This window comes from Dipteris shenzhenensis, chromosome 5, assembly GCF_047967505.1.
Source record: "Dipteris shenzhenensis isolate YYH24624 ecotype China chromosome 5, Dip_SZ_1.0, whole genome shotgun sequence".
In the NCBI taxonomy this organism is placed as follows: domain Eukaryota; kingdom Viridiplantae; phylum Streptophyta; class Polypodiopsida; order Gleicheniales; family Dipteridaceae; genus Dipteris; species Dipteris shenzhenensis.
Window position 1 is genome coordinate 59,118,726 of NC_141600.1, and position 20,320 is coordinate 59,139,045.

General features: G+C 40.2%; 1 protein-coding gene across 1 annotated transcript; it reads left to right on the top strand.

The window, feature by feature from the left end:
- The first annotated feature begins 7,541 nt into the window (after positions 1–7,541).
- On the top strand, positions 7,542–8,886 carry LOC147902247 (uncharacterized). The gene is made up of 3 exons (XM_087374464.1): positions 7,542–7,691; positions 8,260–8,334; positions 8,758–8,886. The coding sequence occupies exons 1-3, from the start codon at positions 7,542–7,544 to the stop codon at positions 8,872–8,874; spliced, it is 342 nt and encodes a 113-aa protein (XP_087230590.1). The 3' UTR covers positions 8,875–8,886.
- Positions 8,887–20,320: the final 11,434 nt, after the last annotated feature.

A 20,320-nucleotide genomic window follows, 5' to 3' on the forward strand; every position in this document is an offset into this window, starting at 1 on the left:
TTGGTTTGAGACCCACATATAGGGTTCACCTATTCCTTTTGTACTGAGAGAGAGTTCTTTTGGCTTTCACAACTAAGAAGAAGAAAACTATTTTCAGCCTCCACCTTTGTGTGTATTCTCCCATTGTGTATGTGAGAAAGCTGCAAGTTAGACTCCTTACTTCTCTCCCACTCTCTTCACATCGACTGCTTCACATGTCTTTGGTGGTCAAGGAGGGCCATCAGGAGGAGGAGCACCAAATGTTGGAGGTAATGCAATGGTGGGTCAAGTCAAGTATGCCAAGTTTTCAGGAAAAAAATCAGATGACTTGGATGCTCATGTCCGATAGTTTGAGAAGGTGTATGTGGTCAAGAACCCACCACCCATGGTAGCACTCTGACAGGAAGCAGTGTTCGAATCAACCTTGGTAGGCAAGGTGTCAAGGTGGCTTGTAGAGTATGCGGTGCACCAATTCACCTCATATGATCTCGTCCGCACCACATTCTTGAGATGGTTTTGTAAAGAGAAAATGATACCGCAAACTTTGGAAAGACTGCGACGGTTGGATAGGGAGATCAAGATATAGAGTATGTGGCCCAATTCGCCGCAAGAAAATTGGCCTACTCAGGAGGTGCTAAGCGACTACTTCATTTCAGCGTTGCCCCAAGAATTGCGGATGGCTTTGGCTGTACTGGATCGAACACAAACAAGACTCACTGCAGTCGTGGCACAAGCGGTGTGAGCGGGAGAGTCTCTACACAACAGAGTGGCCAAGAATTGCAAGTCATGAAAAAGCAAATCCAAGAAGAAATCTAAAAAATCTAAGAAGTCAGATGATAGCGATCAAGATTCGGACGATGTCAATTCCGAAGAGAGCCCTGAAGAAACGAGTACGAAGGAGTCTGACTTGGAAGCGGAGAAGAAGATCCAAAGAGACTCTAAAGGGGTTGAGGTTGCTCCAGTGGCTTCCAGAGATGGATTGGTTGTCAAAGGGTTGAAAGGCTTATGGTGCACTCATTGTCGGAATTCAGGTCACTCAGCAGTGGAGTGCGCCCTCAATGAGAATTAGTGTGTGATTTGCTTGACCAACACCCACAACACAGCAGGTTGCCACTATAACGATCGTTGGCCAACGAGCAATTGGTCAACCACATTGGCCAGCTTTTGATAAGTAGGATTTGGGCACTTCTTATGTGCAAGAGGAGCATCCCCAATCGACGTTCCAACAAGGTGGTGGCCATGGTCGCGTATACAGTGTTGGTGGTCATGGCCAAAATGAATAAAAAACATGCTTGTTCTACTTAGGAGAAGGCCATTGGCAGAATGAATTTCTGGATGCTTAGGAATGGGATCAACAAGCGAGCGGAGCAACAAAATTTGATGGGAAAAATGTCAAGTACCTCCACAGTGCCTTTCGGTATGCCCAAAAATTAATATAATCACCTGTGTTACAAAGCTGCAAGGGTCGACCACAAAGAAAGGTGACAAGATGTTGGATTGGCCAGTAAAGGAGAAACTGTGTCGGTAGGTTTGAGATTTGGTGGCAAAGGAGCCACCCTTGATGAAGTCAACTGAGCCCAAAAAGGCACCCAAAGGATCACGCAAGGTGCAGTTTGCAGAGCCGGTTGTTCAACCAGAGTCAGGGATTGCACAAGGGAAGTTCAAACTTCACTTACCAGAAAACAGTCCAAAGGTTGTTGAAGCGGCTCCATTGTTGGTCGCTAATCAAGCCAAGAAGCAGGCAACTTCTCCACAAAGGGATCTAGGATTGGAATGCATTCTGGAAGCACCGATCCAGATTTTGCTGGGTAGATTGCTCAACTTGGTACCCGGATTTCATCATCAATTGTCGCACTCCCTTGATAAGGAGTCAAAGCCAAAAGAGGTGGATTTATGCCAAGCTGATTCTTCTCCTGTACGTGCAGTTCCTCTCATAGACATGAGAATTTTGATGATAATAGCAAAAGCACAAGTCCGGACATTCACACAAGTTCTGGTGGATGGAGGTTTGGGAGTCAATATAGTCACCTTGAAGACATGCCAGGAAATGGGATGGATGTCCTGGGAACTTGCATCATTCCTAGTCCACATGGCAGATCAACGCTGAGTCGAACCACTCGGAATCTTATGAGCAGTAGTCTTGGAGGATCGAGAATCTAGAATGGATCTCACCTATTGTCATTGTGCCAAAGAAAAATAAGAAACTACATATTTGTGTGGATTACTACAAGCTGAATGCGACCACAATACCATATCCCTTTCCTCTACCATACATGAATTCCATGGTGGATGAAGTGGTGGATCATGTGGTATACTCATTTCTGGATGGGTATAGTGGATACAATCAAATTAGGATGACTCCGAAAGACCAGCCAAAGATAGCCTTCATGGGGAGTCTATGTGTCTACCCTCGTGGTTTGGATTGCAAAATGCTCCCTCCACTTTTCAGAGAGCAATGTCGGCTCATATCTGACGGAGTTCATGCGGATCTTCTTGGATGACCTCAGCGTAAGCAGTTGCGAATAGAGTTGAATGAATGTAGTGATGTAGGGCCGAGAAAAGTTGGGGTAACGGGTGCACCTATACACTGCATTTCAAGTTCGGATGAAGAGTAGAGTTCATGGCAATGGCTTTTGGGTAGCCTCGCAGGTTGAAAAGCACCCAGAGTGCGGTGTACTATTGCACAAGCAGGTGATGATAGCCTATGATGTTTAGACAGGCATAAGCAAACAATGATAGTTTGATGTTCACTTCTTCAATTTTAGATAGATTTGGAAAGTGATGCTTCGTTTCATGCATACTTAGTGAAGGATTGTGATAACCTCATTCACACCCAATTCTCTACCGAGGCTTAAGCCCACCAGCCTAAGCCCAAAATGATTGTTGCACTGAGGCACAAGCACTATTTGATGTTTGTCATAGGGGATGTGTATCTATTGAGGATTCTCATAGTCCACCATGAGTGCCACGTGTTATTGCATAACCATGCAGGTTAGCAGCAGTGTTGGCGAGGGTTATGCGTGGGTAGGTTAGCTGCAATGGTTGGCGGCTCAATCCTCCAAGCGATTCGAGTCTTCAACGATGTCTAACCGATAGTCGGTTCTTGTATGCATGCTATTACTAGCATTCTGTCTCTGTTCTTTTGATATGATGTATGAGCTCCATTGCTAGAGGGTTTAGCTCAAGTGTGGTATGAGAAGCAGGCCGAAGACGTTCACCAAAGCTGGCCAAGGTTTTGCTTTCTCCCCAAATTGAGAAGCTTGAGACATCTAGTTTAGAGAATTTCTATATTTTGTGTAGTAATTCTTTACAAGAACCTAAAATATGGTATATTTTAAGCCTTTTCATAAATTGACACTGTAAATTTTATGCACATTTTTGAAAAACAATTGAATTTCCCCTAATTTGGAGAGAATCTTTAAGGAGAAACATTTGCAATTACCCAATCAATCTGCAATCATGTTACACCATTTTGAAATAGCCTCAATTTAGAATAGTGTGGCATCTGAGAAGTCATCTTCAACTCCATGGGTTCTTCTCTAGATCTGAATGGGATAAGTGATCGGAAATATAGTGTGTGGACCACTATTTTGAACTTTAATTCTTGAAGCAAGATCAAAAACCATTCAGTTATTCTTCCTATCGTAGACAGATGGTTCACAAGATAAAGCAATGCTTGATGGTCAGTGTAGAATACAAAATCATTTGTCAATAAATAGTGTCAAAGTTCTTGACACTAAAAACCATTGCCAATGCTTCTCTTTCTATCATTGTGTAGTTGATTGCTACATCTTTGAGTTGTGGACTGGCAAAGTAAATTGGGTAATCCTTCTTGTGATCACCAGGTTGGCAAAGTACACTCCCAATTGCATACTTGGGGCCATTAGTGTGGACTTGTAGAAACTTATTGAGTAATGACTTGAAAGCACTCTTTGGAATGTGGCAGGGGCATTGCATAATCCGAATGGCATGACTTTGTAAGCAATCCAAGAAGCTGTATATTTTTTATCTTGCCACCTTTTTTAATACTATTTCTGTTAGGGCAAGGGATAGTGATCCTTGATGGTAGAAGCATTCACATTCTTTAAGTTCACACACATCCGTAGCTTCTTGTTATGCTTAGGCACAATCACAATGGGGAAACCCAATCGGTGTGCTCTATCTCATAGATGAAACTTGCATCCAAGAGCTTCTCTAGCTCATCAAATACCATGGTGCCATATTTTGGATTTGCTACATACCTTAGGGCCGGCTCCTTCCCCAATAAGTATGGTGTGTACTACCACTTCTAGTGAAATTCCTTTCATTTCTTTGTATGCCCATGCTAGGCAGTCTTGGTATTCCATTAAGAGTGCCTTGAGTTTTGTTTCTTCTTCTTGGGTGAGTTGTTTGCCAATGAACACTAATTTTCTTCCTCCCTTTGAAGGGTGAGGTTGATTGTTTTGGTTTTGGCTGGTCTCTTAGATACTAGCATTTCACCAATTCTATCAATTTCTTGTACTTTTGACTCCAGTAGTGTCTTGGGTGTCAGAAGTACAAGAAATTTTCTTCCTGCCTTTCAGTACTTCTAACTCCAATAGTGTCTCGGGAGTCAGAATTACAAGAAATTTCCTTGTGACTCTACTAGTGTCTTGGAACACTAATTTTCTTCCTCCCTTTCAAGGGTGAGGTTGATTGTTCTTGTTTTTGGTTGGTCTCTCATATACTAGCATTTGACCAATGCTATTAATTTCTTGTACTTCTGACTTTGGTAGTGTCTTGGGACACTGCCACTTGTGTAGTTCTTAAAGTAATCTAGTACTTTATGAATATCCACCCTTAATTGTAATGAACTGGTTGAACACATGGTATCATCATTGGGCCGATTAGTATCAGCATCAATCCTTTTAGTATTTGGGGGAATTTATTTTGTAGTAGTGTTACAATCGATCTTCATTCTTAGATAAGGCTTGAATTTCTAAAACTTTGTACGTTGGGAATTATGGGGTAACTTTTCCACTGGCAAAGTATTCCCAAGTAATGGTTAATATGTTGTGCAAACTCCTTCAAGACCATCTGGGTCCCATTCAAGTTGAGGAGGCTCAATTGTTGATTGGTCTAGCTTGGTGAGGTATAGCTCCGCAATCCTAGTTTGCATTCTTCAAAACTCATTGTAGTGCTCAACCTTGGCTTTGCGTCAATTCCCACCTTTGGCCTTCTTTTGCGGGATCTCCTACTTTATATAAATTTGAAGCTTTGACTTTGGGTAGCTCAATAGCCAAGGTCTTTCATAAACATTAGAACTATAGGATCAATTGGGATTTTAGGCATGAGTGGGGATTCTGTCAGAATGGGATAGTGATTCTTTAGAATCACTATCCCATTCAAGGTCTTCCATAAACATTAGAACTGTAGGATCAATTGGGATTTTAGGCATGAGTGGGGATTCTGTCACATGACCTTCGCATCTTTTTGAGAGGATTAGATCTAGTGCATGGCAATGGTTGATTGTCGCTAGTGCTTGGATCCAATTGTTGATATTACTCTATGTATCCCCTCTCAGGACATTTTGTTATGGGAGGGATGATTTTCTTGAGGCCATGGTAGAAGAGGTATCATACAATGGTCTTAATACGACAAGTTCTCTAGCTCATGTCCCCACATTGATTCTCACCGCTGTGTCATGATTTTGTATCGTGAGTCAATTAGTACCCCAATCATGGAGCACTAATGCTTCTCATAGCCAAAGGCATCCAAGTAGAACTTGATAGGCAGCCTTGGGAGATCCAAGAATGTGAACTGGAGGAAAAAGTGAATCCTTGCTACCTTTGTGGATACCCCATCCATGATGCCCAAGGGTTTTGTGCATGACTCATCAGTAAGGTGGAGGTTAAACTGAGCTTTATTCATCGGTGGGAGGACCCATTCACATCATAGAGATCCTTTGATAAGACATTCACACCTACGCCTCCATCCACAATGGCTTGGACCTAATCATGCACTTTATGGATCAAAGGCACATTGATATTGTGTATGCCATCTCTTTCAACCAATCAGAATGGGAAGTCTTTTGTTTCTTCCACAGGTGGAGGGAGATTTGTTGATTCAACCCATCCCTTGAAACTCACCCATAGATTGGGACAATTTCGTAAGTGAATTCCAATGGGTATGGAGATATGGCAACTCAGGATTTTCAAAAGGGTTGCACTTTCTAGTTGGCATTATGGAACATTGTGTTGTGGCCCTTGTTGATGGAATAGAGGCTCGATTATGGTGTTGAGACTAACCAAGTCAGGGATTGGATCTTCCGCTTTCTTTTTAGCTTTAAATTGGGCTTGTTCCTTCTCCACCCATTGTTGAAGGGCTTGAAATTGAGCCTTCTCTAATTCGGCATGAGGGTACAGAGCTTCTTTGACAATTGGATCTGAATGGTCCCTCGGGGTTGATGTACTCGACACTTCTTTGCTTGGTGGAGGAATTGGTGCTTGTGTTTTCTTTCAAAGAATGGTTTTTGCTTGAACAAGAATTAAAGGTTGCTTGGCTGCCTCTTTTTTGTTGCCGTGTGATGACATTTACTGGTTGCGAGACAGAATGCTTTTCGGCCCTACACTTTGTTGATCAACCCCTATGATGCCTATTGGAACGTCAAGGTTAGCCTCATTTTGTTGTGAGGGTTTGGACTATCCATGAAAGCATGGCTGATGTCCCAATCTCTATAGAGTGGTTGGAAAGTAGCGGGACTACCATGATGGGGGCACTCTATGATTTGATGATTCTCTTACAACCATAGTGGCCTGATTGGTGCTTGATCTGTGTTTAGCCAAACTTGATTCGCATGGACATGTATCAATCCTTCTGCTCCTTCACATAGTACACTGGGTACTCAGCCTCATATTCAAATTGTTGCTTGGCTTGAGGTAGTTGTAGTGGAACTACTGGAGGAGGGGGATTTTGTGCTCTTATGTATTGCTGTGAATTTGGAATTCTGAGGAATTGTTAGTGGAGCTTGGGTTCAGATTGGAATAGGATTCTGTCTTGGAGCTCAGCCTGATAGTGTTTGGGCAAATATTGGTTGCATGTATGTCGCAATGGGTATTGGTTGACGAATATTAGGGTACACTTAGTCACTTGTGTGCATGCTCCTACTTGTGCCCTCTCTTCTATGAATATTAGGGTAGCAATACTCTCCTTGATATGTGTGTATTCATGAAAGAGCTCAGGAATGTGTGAGGAAAGATCATGACCATATATCACATTAGCATTATCGATTCGAAGACAGAAAAGCATCACAAAAGAAAACGAGAGTGCACAAGTGCGTGTGGGCACCACCTCCTAGTATAGTGATAAAGCTATTGCTTTTGGATGCAAAAGAGAAAGAAAACGTTTTTTAAACGAGCATTGGGCTATTAAAAGGCAATTTATAGCTAGTGTGTAGACACCCTTAAAGGCAATTGGTACAACGATAATATCCAAAATGGATCATTGACAAGAATCTACAAGAAGGCGCGGAATCATGGGGTTTCCTAACTGAGAATGTGGAGTTTCTTAGAAGGGAGGGGAATAGCGCTGTTGGTGTGAATTCGATGGCCTGCTCGTCTGCGATTCGCATTTCATCTCGCCTGCTTTCTCCCCCCCTCTTTCACGCGCCTCACATCAGATCCTTCAGTTATTTCGATGACTACGGACGAGTTCTTCGCATACAAGAGCGCGCCCGTGAAGCTGTTTTCATCCTTGTACTTGTTGCTGTTGACCCTTGATTCGTTTGGCTTTTGAACGCCAGTTCCCCCACGTCCTTTTGAAAATAGCAGTCATTTCGAATTTCTTTTCGCTGCGAGTCTTCCGATCATGCGTGTGGAGTCTTAGATTATCGAGAGGTTTTCGCGTAATACATCATGCCATGTTCTTTGTCCTATTCTATTGTTACACTGGCATCTTGTGTGTTGTCCCAAGTTTGCAAACTAGTGAGCTACTCTTTTCATTTAAATGTTAGCCTAGATTTTGATAAGGATGGATCACAAAATTTCTCACGGTGATTCAAAGTTGAATGAAACGACGTAGCTGTATTCTTCTTCAATAAAGATATGTTTATGAATAGGTCTTTGGTACTCCCTATGCTATCGATATAATGCTATTTGTTACTATGCCTTTGTCGTACGTGCTCATATTTTGGAAAGATGCATTGGCTTTTGCATCAGTGTTGGTCCTTCAAAGTGCCTTAGCGGCATCTCTAACACAGAATACGTTGTCGCTCGCACCCGTAGCGTTATGTTGCGTCTTTACTTCCCGATGATTTGCCTGCAGAGAAGGGACAAGGAGCTGGAAGAGCTGCTGAGGAGCGAAAGACACAGGCTGCAGCAGGTTCAAATGGCTGTCATGGTATGAACAACTTACACTCGTTGCGACAAATTACAATCTGCTGCGTAATGTGGGTACGCTTATGCCACTCAGATCAGACTTAGATCGATCATCCGTGAAGCTTCATTGGAATTGGTGAAGGAACAGAGCTAGCATGGGCAAGTTAGCGTTTTTGGTCTGGTGCTGACTCACTTAACAAGAGACGTTGCAGAGCAAGGGCAAGTTAGCGTTTTTGGGCGTAAATAATATCCAGCAATAGGACCATACCTTCGCGAAAAATCCAATGTGCAGCCAGTCGTAGGGAATGCGGATTTTTGGTATCAGATTCAGCAGCATAAGATGAAGCAAACTTGCACAAATTTTCGTTAGATGCAGAAGCTTGCAGGAGATTTAAGTTTGGCTGTGTACTTAAGGGGTATAGTTAACAGTTGCTGTCTTTTGCAGCAAATTAAAGAGCTTGTACAAGCACAACAACTGTTTGATATGGAGGTGAAGCAGGACAGGCTGATTTACAAGTACATAACGATTCCGTTGCCAGAATACTCAAGAAAACTGGAATGAACGTCTAGACACACATACGTAGCAGGAGAAGGCTGAGGGAGGTAGCTGTTCAAAACTCTGATACTTAGGTCTTTTTCTCCTCTTTTGTTAGGCGAATGGAAACTCTTTCGACTGTCATAAATCTATGTTTGTGTCGGTCCAACTTTTTCATAAAAATCCTCCTTCCCGAGTCCCCTCCTGACCTGAGACGACATGTGTGCAGGCAGAAAAGTGTGAGTAGATTTGAACGAAAAATGTAGATTTGTGAAATAGACCAAGGATCTATTTTCTGAACTTTAGACTAAACAAATCCATTTTCTGGAGTGTAGATTACACAAGTAAAGAGTAGAAAAGACCTGCCCTTAAGGCTCCAAAGCCGCATGCAATGCAACTTTTTTTGTAAGCATTCAAAAGATCCATGCAGAGTGATGTGCTTATAATGATGTGATTGCTCGTGAATTTTAAAGTGCCATGCAAAAGTTGGCCAAGGAAGAGATATAGAAAAGCAAATAAGCATCATCAAGCGTTGAACGTTACTTAATAATTAGTAGTTCAAACACACTTTATGAGTCACTTGAACTTGCACATTATGCAATGCAAGCAAGGAAAGTTTTAAAGCAATCTTGTAAAATAGCTTGTGATTGAGTTCGGAACACACAGGGTAGTTGCTTTGGTACTGATGGGAATAGAACCGTAACTTTGCTTAATAGATTAATATTTTAAAAAAAAATTTCTAGTGTCGTTGACAAATTGTTATGTCACTTTTTCTATAAAAAAGTTTGAGATTTGATATATTCTAATCTTATGAAGGTATATGTATATGTTGTATGTTGATGTAACAATTGGATTTAAGTCATGCAATGAAGGTAAGACATGTTTATTTAAATTATGCAATGAAGGTAGACGTTTTTTAAGTTGCAAACTCGTATTCATTGTATAAATATTATATGATGCATCATTGTAGTGTGGGTTTGAATTGAGGGGTACATTGCAAGAGCTCGGTGATGTACAAATGATAGTCCATCAAGGGGGGGTAGGGGGGGAATAGTATATGACAAAGCATTGTAGTGGTTAAAGCTTAGTGGTAAAGCAAATCGACGAAAGGAAGATTTGTAGGAGAATTAAACATAAGTGATGTGTAGAGGGTTAGGTGCACTAAAAAAAACTAGATACGTGTGTTCAAGGGGTATTTAAATAAACCTTTATCTGTAATTTTGCATGGATAAAAAGATCCCTTTTTGCAATACAAACGTACGTATTGTTTTCAAATTGCAGTTCTAAACCCCCATATGTAAATATATTTATGTAAATTTACCTTAAAATTTTGAATTTAAACCCCCTTCAGTTGAACTTACGTGGTTTACTTACATGTTTTTTGGGTGTACTCCCTAGAGTTTTATGATCTTGTCAAAGTTTTTAAAGGGTCCATGTTAGGCACATAAACAAGTGTGCATATCATATTGCAAAGGACAATTATGTCAAGTGGTGTTAATGTTATTCCAAGGACAATTATGTCAAATGCTCATTATTGTCCAAGTGATTTTTAAAACCTTATTCCCACCCACTTATATGGAAGACTTAATCACTTGAACGGGAAACATCTGCACAAGAAAAAGGGCTAGTTTGCCAACCCCTTTGAAGTTTCTCAAACGTAGATTCACTACATGAACTAGTAATTAAGCAAGGGTCACAATTCTATGCAATATGTTCATCATTGCGCTCCCATTTAAGAAGTGCTTCAATTCCACACAAGGTAGTACAAATGGCATTGTTGCACTTGACACACCATTTCTTGTCTTCTACCACAATTTGCTCACAATCTTATTGTGTAAATCTATGATAACATTCTAGGCAAGAACAACAGCCAAGGATTGAATGTTCACACCCTTTTGGTGCATGTGAATGACATTCTCACATAATAATTAGTGTAATCATGCTCAAAAACCTTTCGGTTACAATTACTTGGAACCTAGTGGACTAGCGTTAGGAACAGTGTAACAACTGCAAGTAGTTGTGGCCTCAGTAATATGCCAATTATCACCAAATAAAATATTGATTACCATCCATAATAAGCTTACTACTGCCCGTAGTACACCAATTATTGTTGTTATCCCTCACTACTGTCTCGCTAATCTCAAGGATGCTAACAAGTAGCACATAGTTTGGGTGTACACACGTTGCTAATCTCAAGGATGTTAACAAGTAGCACATGGTTTGGGTGTTTGATATTAGTACACAATTGAATTAATACAATAAAAGATAAACATTTACACAATACTAAACACTTAAGAAGATGGATTTAATGAAATATAGTGCTTGATTGAACACATCATTTAAATAAGAAACTAGTATGTGTGGTACATGTGAATAATTTGCAAAAAGATGAAGTTTCAAGATGGATGGAGATACATATAAGCACCTGTGCATGCAGACGTAGACCTATACGCATACGCCTGCATGCAAGTGGTGTGCACACACACAAAATGAGTGCATTTTAGCCTCTCAAGGTACTACTAGCACCTTAGTCATAGAGCTCACTGCAAATATCAGATCCATAGCAATAAAACTGAATCCATTCCATAGACGATTGCATCATCAATCAAGAAAAAACCAATCTAAATTTTAAAGAAAACAAATCCTAACAACCTCACCCATCACTTTATGTCCACAACAATCAATTTTATTGGCTTACTATTGTGGTAAACACTTACCCTAACATGCAAGATGTTGTAATAGTTGACAACTTCCACAAGCACAATGAACACTAACTATCTCACAGTTTTCCTTAAAGTATTGTGACTCAATCGTGGTCCACCTTACCCCAACACACAATGCAGAAGAGCTATGGACTGCAATTCTTTCCAATGAAATCAATCTATCTTTTCAAGAAAAACAAATGTTAGAAACCTCACCCCTCACTCCATGATCACAATCACATTCATTGGCTTGTATCTATCATACACCCTTGAGTAGCCGACCACTTCCAAAAGAAAAATAAACACTCACTTTTTTAGTCTCGTGACTCAATTGTGGTCCACCTAACCCCTACATGCTAGGTACAAGAGCTATGGACTACAACCTACTCAATGAAAAGAGTTTGTGGCTCTCACAAGCAACTTATATGTAAAAAATGAGGGAAAAAATGATTTTGCTGTAATAGGCCTTTTACCAACGGTAGTGGTAATAGGCCTCCTACATTAGGTAATAGGCCTACTATCACCAATAATATGCATTTTACCTTTAGTAATATTATCCAACTACCAATTAATTTTCCCCGTTATCAGCATCATGACATTATTATCACGGTATTTGGGTCCAAATATGACATTCACGAATGACGCATCAACGCAAATGTGAAAACGTTAATGAAATCCCTACTCACCGTGACCACTCTACACAGTAGCTTCCCAACATCGACATATGCATACATCTCTCTCACCCTTTAATCTCCTCTATTACATCTACTCATGTATCTACTAAGTACAATGTCAATGTATAAACAGTTGCATGCTCATACTCCCAAACCATCCAACTCACTCCTATCGAAACCCTTTCCAAATGACTACTTACCCTTTAAATACTCTCTCCCTCTCAATGCTTGTTGTGTATTCCATGTTGAGCATTTCACCTCTAATGTAGCCCAAACATAGTTGAAGGTAATATAGGGACTTCTTGGCAAGACTACTACCAAAATTCATTCATGGTATTTTTCGACTTTCCACTCGGTGTGTAAGCTCCATTGCTTTTGGGTGATTCATTGCAATTTGGTCTACATGATTTGAATTTCAGGATGTTGCTGACTTCACCCTTCATTTCTTTTTCTCAAACCTTTGCTTTGTTGTTGATGGTTCCTTTGGTCTAGGGTGGTCAACATTGTCCCTAGTTCTTGATTTAGCATGTCCTCATCGAGCTTCTACCTGTGCTTGTGGCATCATAATGCATTACCTTTTATTCACATGGTGCATATGCCAAGTGGTTCAACAAGTCCCATATTTGTGTGGCTTCAATGTTTGAGACTCGAACCTTTTGTAGTTATGGTCCCTAGCTAACTTCTAGTTAATGGTTCACTCCTAATGCATGTCCATATTTGCAAAGGGTCACTAGGAGTGTGGTTCTGGAATCTGGGACATATGATTTGCCATGAAATGGGTACATCCCTTGCAAACCACTACAATGAAATCAAATTCTAAAAGGATGAGCATCTACCCCGTCATGCATCCCATCATGCATGGTTTATTCACTAGGTAGAGAAGTACCTGGTGGTACATAAAGAACACAAACTTCTTTGCTAACAAGTAGTGTCAAAACTTGTTCACAGCATAGACCATTGCAAGGCCTTCCCTCTACATTATCGTGTAATTTATCTCTGAATCGTTAAGCTGGTGACTTATAAAATATATTGGATTGTCTGAATTATACTCGCCTGGATGCAACAACACACATCCTATTGTGAACTTGGAGGAATTTATATGCACATGGAATATTAAATTTTAGTCTGGTACTCACAAGATCAGGGAGAAAGCCAAGATGAGTTAGAGAGTTTCATAGGAGGTTTGGCAGGCCTCCGTCTAGCTAAATACAACCAACTTCTTATACAAGGAGTGTAGAATCTTAGTCTAGCTATAGATAATAAATCTACGATAGTAGCCCCTATGCCTAGTGAAGTGTTACACTCACTTTGCATTGGTAGGGGTGGTAGCTCGAAGATGAGCTTGATTTTGTTGTAATCCATAGAAATCCCATTCTTGGATACAACATGACCAAATATTATTCCATGTTTAATCCAAAATTGGCACTTGAGGGGATTGGTAAACATCCTATAGAGGCGACAACCTCTCAAAAACATGTTGAAGATATTTAAGATAATCATCCCATGCGGAATGTACGCACAGGTCATTTAATAATACCTCTAGGAAATCCCTCAAATATTCTTTGAAAACTGTGATCATCAACCATTGGAATGTAGCAGGAGCATTGGTGAGCCCAAAGATCATCACTTTAGAAGCATATTCTCTCCATTCTATGGTGAGCACTATTTTAAATTGGTGCTATGGATACTTGATTGTACCTCGAGAATCCATCAAGGAAGCTATAAGTGTCCTTTTCTACAACTCTTCTAGCACATGCTTGACAATTAATGTGATGTGCGGTGGCTGAGAGAAAACTTGATAGTTAATATATTATGCCGCAATTGAGAGAAAGGGCAAGATTTTTACATGTTCACCATGACAACTTAAGAGCATTTTACTTTAGACTTGTTTTTTGTTGCAACATGACATTTTAATAACATTTAATATATTATGTTGCGATGGAGAAGAAAGGCAAGATTTTTACATGGTTGTTGATTTTGGTTCTAGATATCCATTAATGATTGCCAATTATGTTACATGATGTACTACTAGATTATTCTTGGTTGTTTCTATACTTCAAAAGAAAAGGTGTCCATATTTCAACCAACGATCAATATAGAATCTACATGCAAACAAATGTTCTCTCACTTAGGGTAGTACCCTTGGACTATGTGCTCCATCATGACCGTCCTAGTCACAATACCCTATGTTAAGTATTGTACGCTCAAATCTATTCTATCATTTGCTTCAATTTCACTTAGGACATGTTTTCTTTCATTATTTATTCATTGTGCAAAAATATAGAAGCGTGATGTAACTTTTACGGCTAGTGTAACTTTTATGTAATGAGGTAAACAGTGCAAAAAGTACTTTTTATCAAAACAAAAGAAACAATAAAATAAAAGATGTGCCGAACTAATATCTTATATCTCAAGCTCAAATTCTGTGAGCTTTTAACCTACTTAGAACCCTATTACCCTATTTACACCAACCCTTTACATGCTAGACATGCCCTTTCGACTATCTTTGTATACACATTATGCCTAGTGCACCAACCACAATTTACATTCTCAATGCACTCTTAAATTGAGTCTCATAATGTGAGTGTGGATTTCAAAACAAGAGGCTGATATGAGAGAAAAAGAACAAAAAATTGATGCTCCTATGAGCATGTCTCCAAAAAAGTGGAGCATAATTGCAAATTTTTAAAGAAACTTAATCATGACTCGCTCTCTTTGGTTGCATGATGTCTTTACTCAATCAAACCATATTTCTCAATATCTTGATGCATTCTAGAAAGATCCAATGATTACCTTTTTTCATTTGGTAGTAAGATTAAGAGACATCACAATATAGATGTCCTGATAAATAATGACTGCTTACCACAGGCAAGGAGGGGTTATACAAAAGTAGCATCACACCTCAAGAACAAGGAAGGTGTAGTGATTTGGAGAGGTTTGATTAATTGGAACGTTTCCTTTCAATAGTTATCGGGATCAAAGTCTTTTTAGTTACTTTGTCCTTGCTCAACTGGCCAAGTGTAAAGATGTTTAATGAGATAATGATAGGATATCTTCATTCAATGGATCGATTAGCATGACGGGTTGTATAATAGATCTCAATCTATTCTGAATTCCAGACCACTTTCAAAGGGAATTGATTGTCTTCATGAGACACAAAGCATTTGTTTGACACAACTTAGCATACATGAGCAATGTATGTGAGAATGCATATGTCAGCACCAAGTCTATTCAAGCAACATTCTTGGTTGAGAAACACCAAAGTTGTGACCACAATTATTTAGCAAGTGCTTTGTACAGCTACACAATGTAAAAGGCCACTATACTAAGATTATTCTTTCAGGTGCATTCCTCGCTTTGATCTATTGCCATCTCCAAGTGATTGCTCCACTTTGCAAGGAACTGATCCTAGCCCACAATGAATTTGAAGTGTTCCTTCTAGAAAGGTGGTGGATCGTGGAAGGTGAGGAAGTGGAAGACCAATTATTCAACTAGAAAGCAAAACTAACCACAACTCATCAAGAAGTAGAGGAGGATGAAGGAGAAGATTTAGCCCACCAACAAGCCCAAAGCGATGAGGAGAAATTTCCATCTCTATCAAAGATAAAGTTGTCTGTTTCTTCTAAACATGGGCCATTGGGTTTATCTATACCTCAATTGGTGGAAGAACAAGAGAAGTTTCCCTCACCATGGGAAGGAGCTAGAGAAGTTAGTTTGAATTTTGACTATGCAATTGGGTGTAGATAACAAACCTCAATCTCCTTCTATTTTACCTTCATCTCCTCTTGTTCTCAACCAGAGTCTCCTCCGTCTCAAGACTTACCGTTTTCCAAGATAAAACATCTGAGATTTTAAGCTTTATAAAGGTCTAAAGGCTAGAGATGTTGGTCTTTACGAAGGTTTTTACACACTAGCTTCATAATATTTATAAGAAATATAAAAATTTAATCCCTTTGAACCAAACACACCACCCCAAAACACCCTAGTCCACTCTTGACACTGAAGGACATGAAACAAATAATCAAAACATAACTATAAAATTTCCATATCATCATACCCATCAGAATGGCCACATCAAAATATGTACTAGAAAAAATACAACCTCATGAGCCCAAATTGATATTAGCCTAAACAAAAAAGGACTAGGGAATATGAATGGTCCAACAAAAAAAGGATTAGGAAGAGCCTATAAAACGAAAAATGGATTGATTTCTCGTGCTCTATCCAATGATGAATCATCCCTCAACCCCTAGGGGAGTCGATACAAAAGACTTCGTATCTTGCAAACCATGCATTGAATCGATGAGCTATAAAAAGAAAAAATCCTCAATGTCTCATGATATATCCAATCATGAATTGAAATTTAAAAATGTATCATCCTTCAACCCTTAATTTTCTAGCAAAATAGGGAGGTATGTTGATACAAAAGATGTCATAACTTACAAACTATAACTCGCATTGATGAGTTCTAAAAGGGAAAAAATGCTCAATGGATGCTCTATAGAATTATCAATAAAAAGCTAAAATTTGATCATTCCTCGACCCTTATTTTTTTGGAAAATTAGGGATGGAAATAGACACAAAAGACCTTGGCTGGAAGTTGTACTATGGTTGAAATTGGTATTTTTTTGAGAAATCTGTGTGTGGGGAGGTTTTAAGGCTTTTAGCTTGGTAATTCTGCATATTCCCTCTTATCTAACCTTCATCTCCTTTGGTTTGACTTGAGTCTTGTTCTTATTGACCTTAATCTTCTCCTTAGGCTTCAAAACTTCATCCTTGGTCCCTTATATGTTCTGAAGAGATAAGCCCTAATTAGTGAGCTATAATTATAGACCAAATGAGCTCCTCCATAGGTCAAGGGTGAAATAGTGTATATTTACACAAGGTGGCAGGTGGTTGGATTAGAATTGAAATTGTTGAACGAGGTAGGCACATTGATGGCAATTTTCAAGGGTTGCCAAGGGTTCATGGTTCATCCAATAATGAGTGTTGAGAGTCTCAAGTAGGAGAGTGATACTCGAAGTAGGTTCAAAAGGTTGTAGTGTTAGTATTACTATAAGCTCGCATCTCTTTTGAAGATGCATTCAAACAAGTTAATAAAGCCACTAAATATCAAGAACAATTACACAAAGAGGAAGAGTGCTCATCTATAAGATGACCTAGAGTACTATGGCCAACGGCTTGAAGATGCAGTGCAACAACTTAGGTTTGAGTGAAGGAGCTTCAAAGAGAAGCACACAAAATGACAAGCCGACTTAGCTAAAGTTTGTAGGTAGAGAGGAGTTAGAAGGGAATAATTAATTCACAAATGATTTGGCTATTAGATTAAACAAATCAATTCACAAGGGCCAAGCTCCAATAGTGGTAGTGACTATCAAGCAAGGTTGAATAGCCAATATGACAAAGGAGACTGAGCAGCATGTAGCAATCAAAGAAAGGGATGAAAGGAGATCCTACATTGATAATAATTACTTAGAGAAGGAGAAAATTGAAGTCAAAGGGGAAAACCTCAAAAATGAGCTACAGAGTGTGGATAGGTCTGCCACTGATGGAGAGACATAGTTGAGAGAGGAAATGGATGCCTTATAGAATCAAGTAACAAAAAAATCCATATACATGTCAATTAATAGAAGAAACACATATACGCATGAAGATGTCCAACGTTGCCTCTTTCTCATTGCAAAAGCATTTCATATCTCTTGCTCATTGAGAAAGCACTTCTCTTTGCCTTCTCCTAGTCATCATTGCTACCTCCTTCTACTCTGTTGGCTCTTTCCCATGGATTTCGTAGGAAGAGTAGGGTATTCTCAGTATGCTAGGTTCCGAGGCTTTTTGTCACCTATAGATATATCAGGGTTGTCGTTTGAAGTATATGTGTAGCTTAGGACCTTGAGTTGTATTCCGATGAGAGATGTAGGCTTAAGTGCGGTAAGCAAACATAGTGCATGCATGTGTAAAAGGAACACGAATCATCATGGTTGAGGTAATGAAGGATTTCGTCTTCATTGGGGGTTGCAGGGTTTAGGAGGAGTTTAAGGGTTAGGAGGAGGTTCTAGGGTTTAGAAGAGGTTCCAGGGTTAGAAGGAGTTCCAAGGTTTAGAAGGAGGTCCAAGGTTTAGAAGAAGGTTCCAAGGTTTAGAGAGAGGTTCCAGAGGTTAGAAGGGGATTCTAGAGTTTAGAAGAGGTTCCAATGGTTTAGAGTAGAGTATAAGGTGGAGAACTCATCTCCCTTGTAGATCATGGAGGTTAAGGGTTGAGGAACTAAGGGTTTAGGGGGAGCATAGGAGTGGGAGAGGAAGAAGGTGTAAGAGCATGGGGGAAAGAAGAGAGAGGAGGGAGAAGGAGGACAGGGAGGAGGAGGAGGAGGAGGGAGGAGGAGAAGGGAGGAGGAGGGAGGAGGAGGAGAAGGGAGGGGGGGGGAGGAGAAGGAGGGAGAAAGAGGAGAGGGAGGAGGAGAAGGAGGAGAAGGGAGGAGGAGGGAGGAGGAGGAGGAGGGAGGAGGAGGAGGGAGGAGGAGAGGGAGAGGATGTGTTGCAAGGTTGGAGGACCGGGGAGGAGTTGCAAGGTTAGGACATGCTTTTAGACGTGTAGTGCAAGGAAGCATGGACACTTGAGACAATTGCTTGGAATACCAAAGTAGAACTCAACACAATGCCCCAAAGAGTGTGGGCTTCATTCCATTATAGGGTATTTATACAAGTTGGAGAGCTTCTCTCTTTGCATGTAGGAATTGTAAGACATTCTCTCTCTACATGTAAAACTTGCATATAGAAGTTGCATGTAGGAGTTGCATGTAGAACTCGCATGTAGGAGTTGCATGTAGAACTCGCATGTAGGACTCGCATGTAGGAGTTGCATGTAGAACTCGCATGTAGGACTCACATGTAGGAGTTGCATGTAGAACTCGCATGTAGAAGTTGCATGTAGAACTCGTATGTAGGAGTTGCATGTACGAGTTGCATGTAGAACTCGCATGTAGGAGTTGCATGTTGAACTCGGATGTAGGAGTTGCATGTAGAACATGCAAGTTGAATTTCTAAGAGGGATTATTTCTAGCTTTATGCAAGTACAAGCAAATCTTTGGCGCTACTTTACACACACATTCTATTCTACCTAAGTCCATGTTAGCACAGAGACAACATACTCCCGGATCCATTTTATTACCCGTCCTTGGGTTATGGCTTATTGTGATGAGCACGTACCTGGATTACCATGCCTTTAGTCCAGTGGCTGTGGAACTTGTGTCATGCCAGTCGATCTTGTTGTAAAGCCTTGGCACCATACAATTTTTGCTTAGTTTGCAGGTAGCCTGTGTCCACCATTTGTTCGAACAGAGATATGTGGCGTGCTTCTAAGAAGATCACTCTTTGATAGAGTCAGCTTGTAATCTGAGCATCGACCCGTTCATTAGGATTGAAACTGAGTGGAGGCAAATGGGTATCGAGGTAACATGGGACCTCCAGAATGAATTCCAATGTTTTACCAAATATAGCACTTAGGCGAAGGAAGCGATCAATGTTTCCACACATTATTTGCTCATGCTGCTGAAGTGCTCGAATCATTGTGCCTTGGATATTCCATTCTACACTAGAGTATGGTTTGATCATTGGCCAATTAATGGTTTGATCTTCATCCATGTGTATGTTGGCTTCCCATTTTTTACATCGTGGAACTACATAGAACTTGGGATGGGTTCTGAGACATGGAGGTCCATGTAGGTACTCCATCAAGAAGATTACATTAAAGAGCTTGGGACGGTGCCAATCAGGTTGTGGATCTAACTTGCTAATCCAACCTTCACTAATTTGATGCTAACGAAGGTTGGTAGGAAAGTTGTCCAGCGTCCATCCACCTCGAGTTTTCATATTAGGATATTTGCTCCAAAATTCCTTGATGGGGTTACTGGGAAGCATCAAAATCATACCCATCATTGGAACTTGGCATGGGAGTACAAATTGGATTATCCAGATCCTAATATTCAAAATCAAATACTGTGACATTTTTTGCTGATGGAAGCACAAGTAGTGTCGGAGGTGATGACGGGATAGGGAGAGAATATGGGGACATGGGGGAGAAATATGGAAGCGTGTTAGTTGC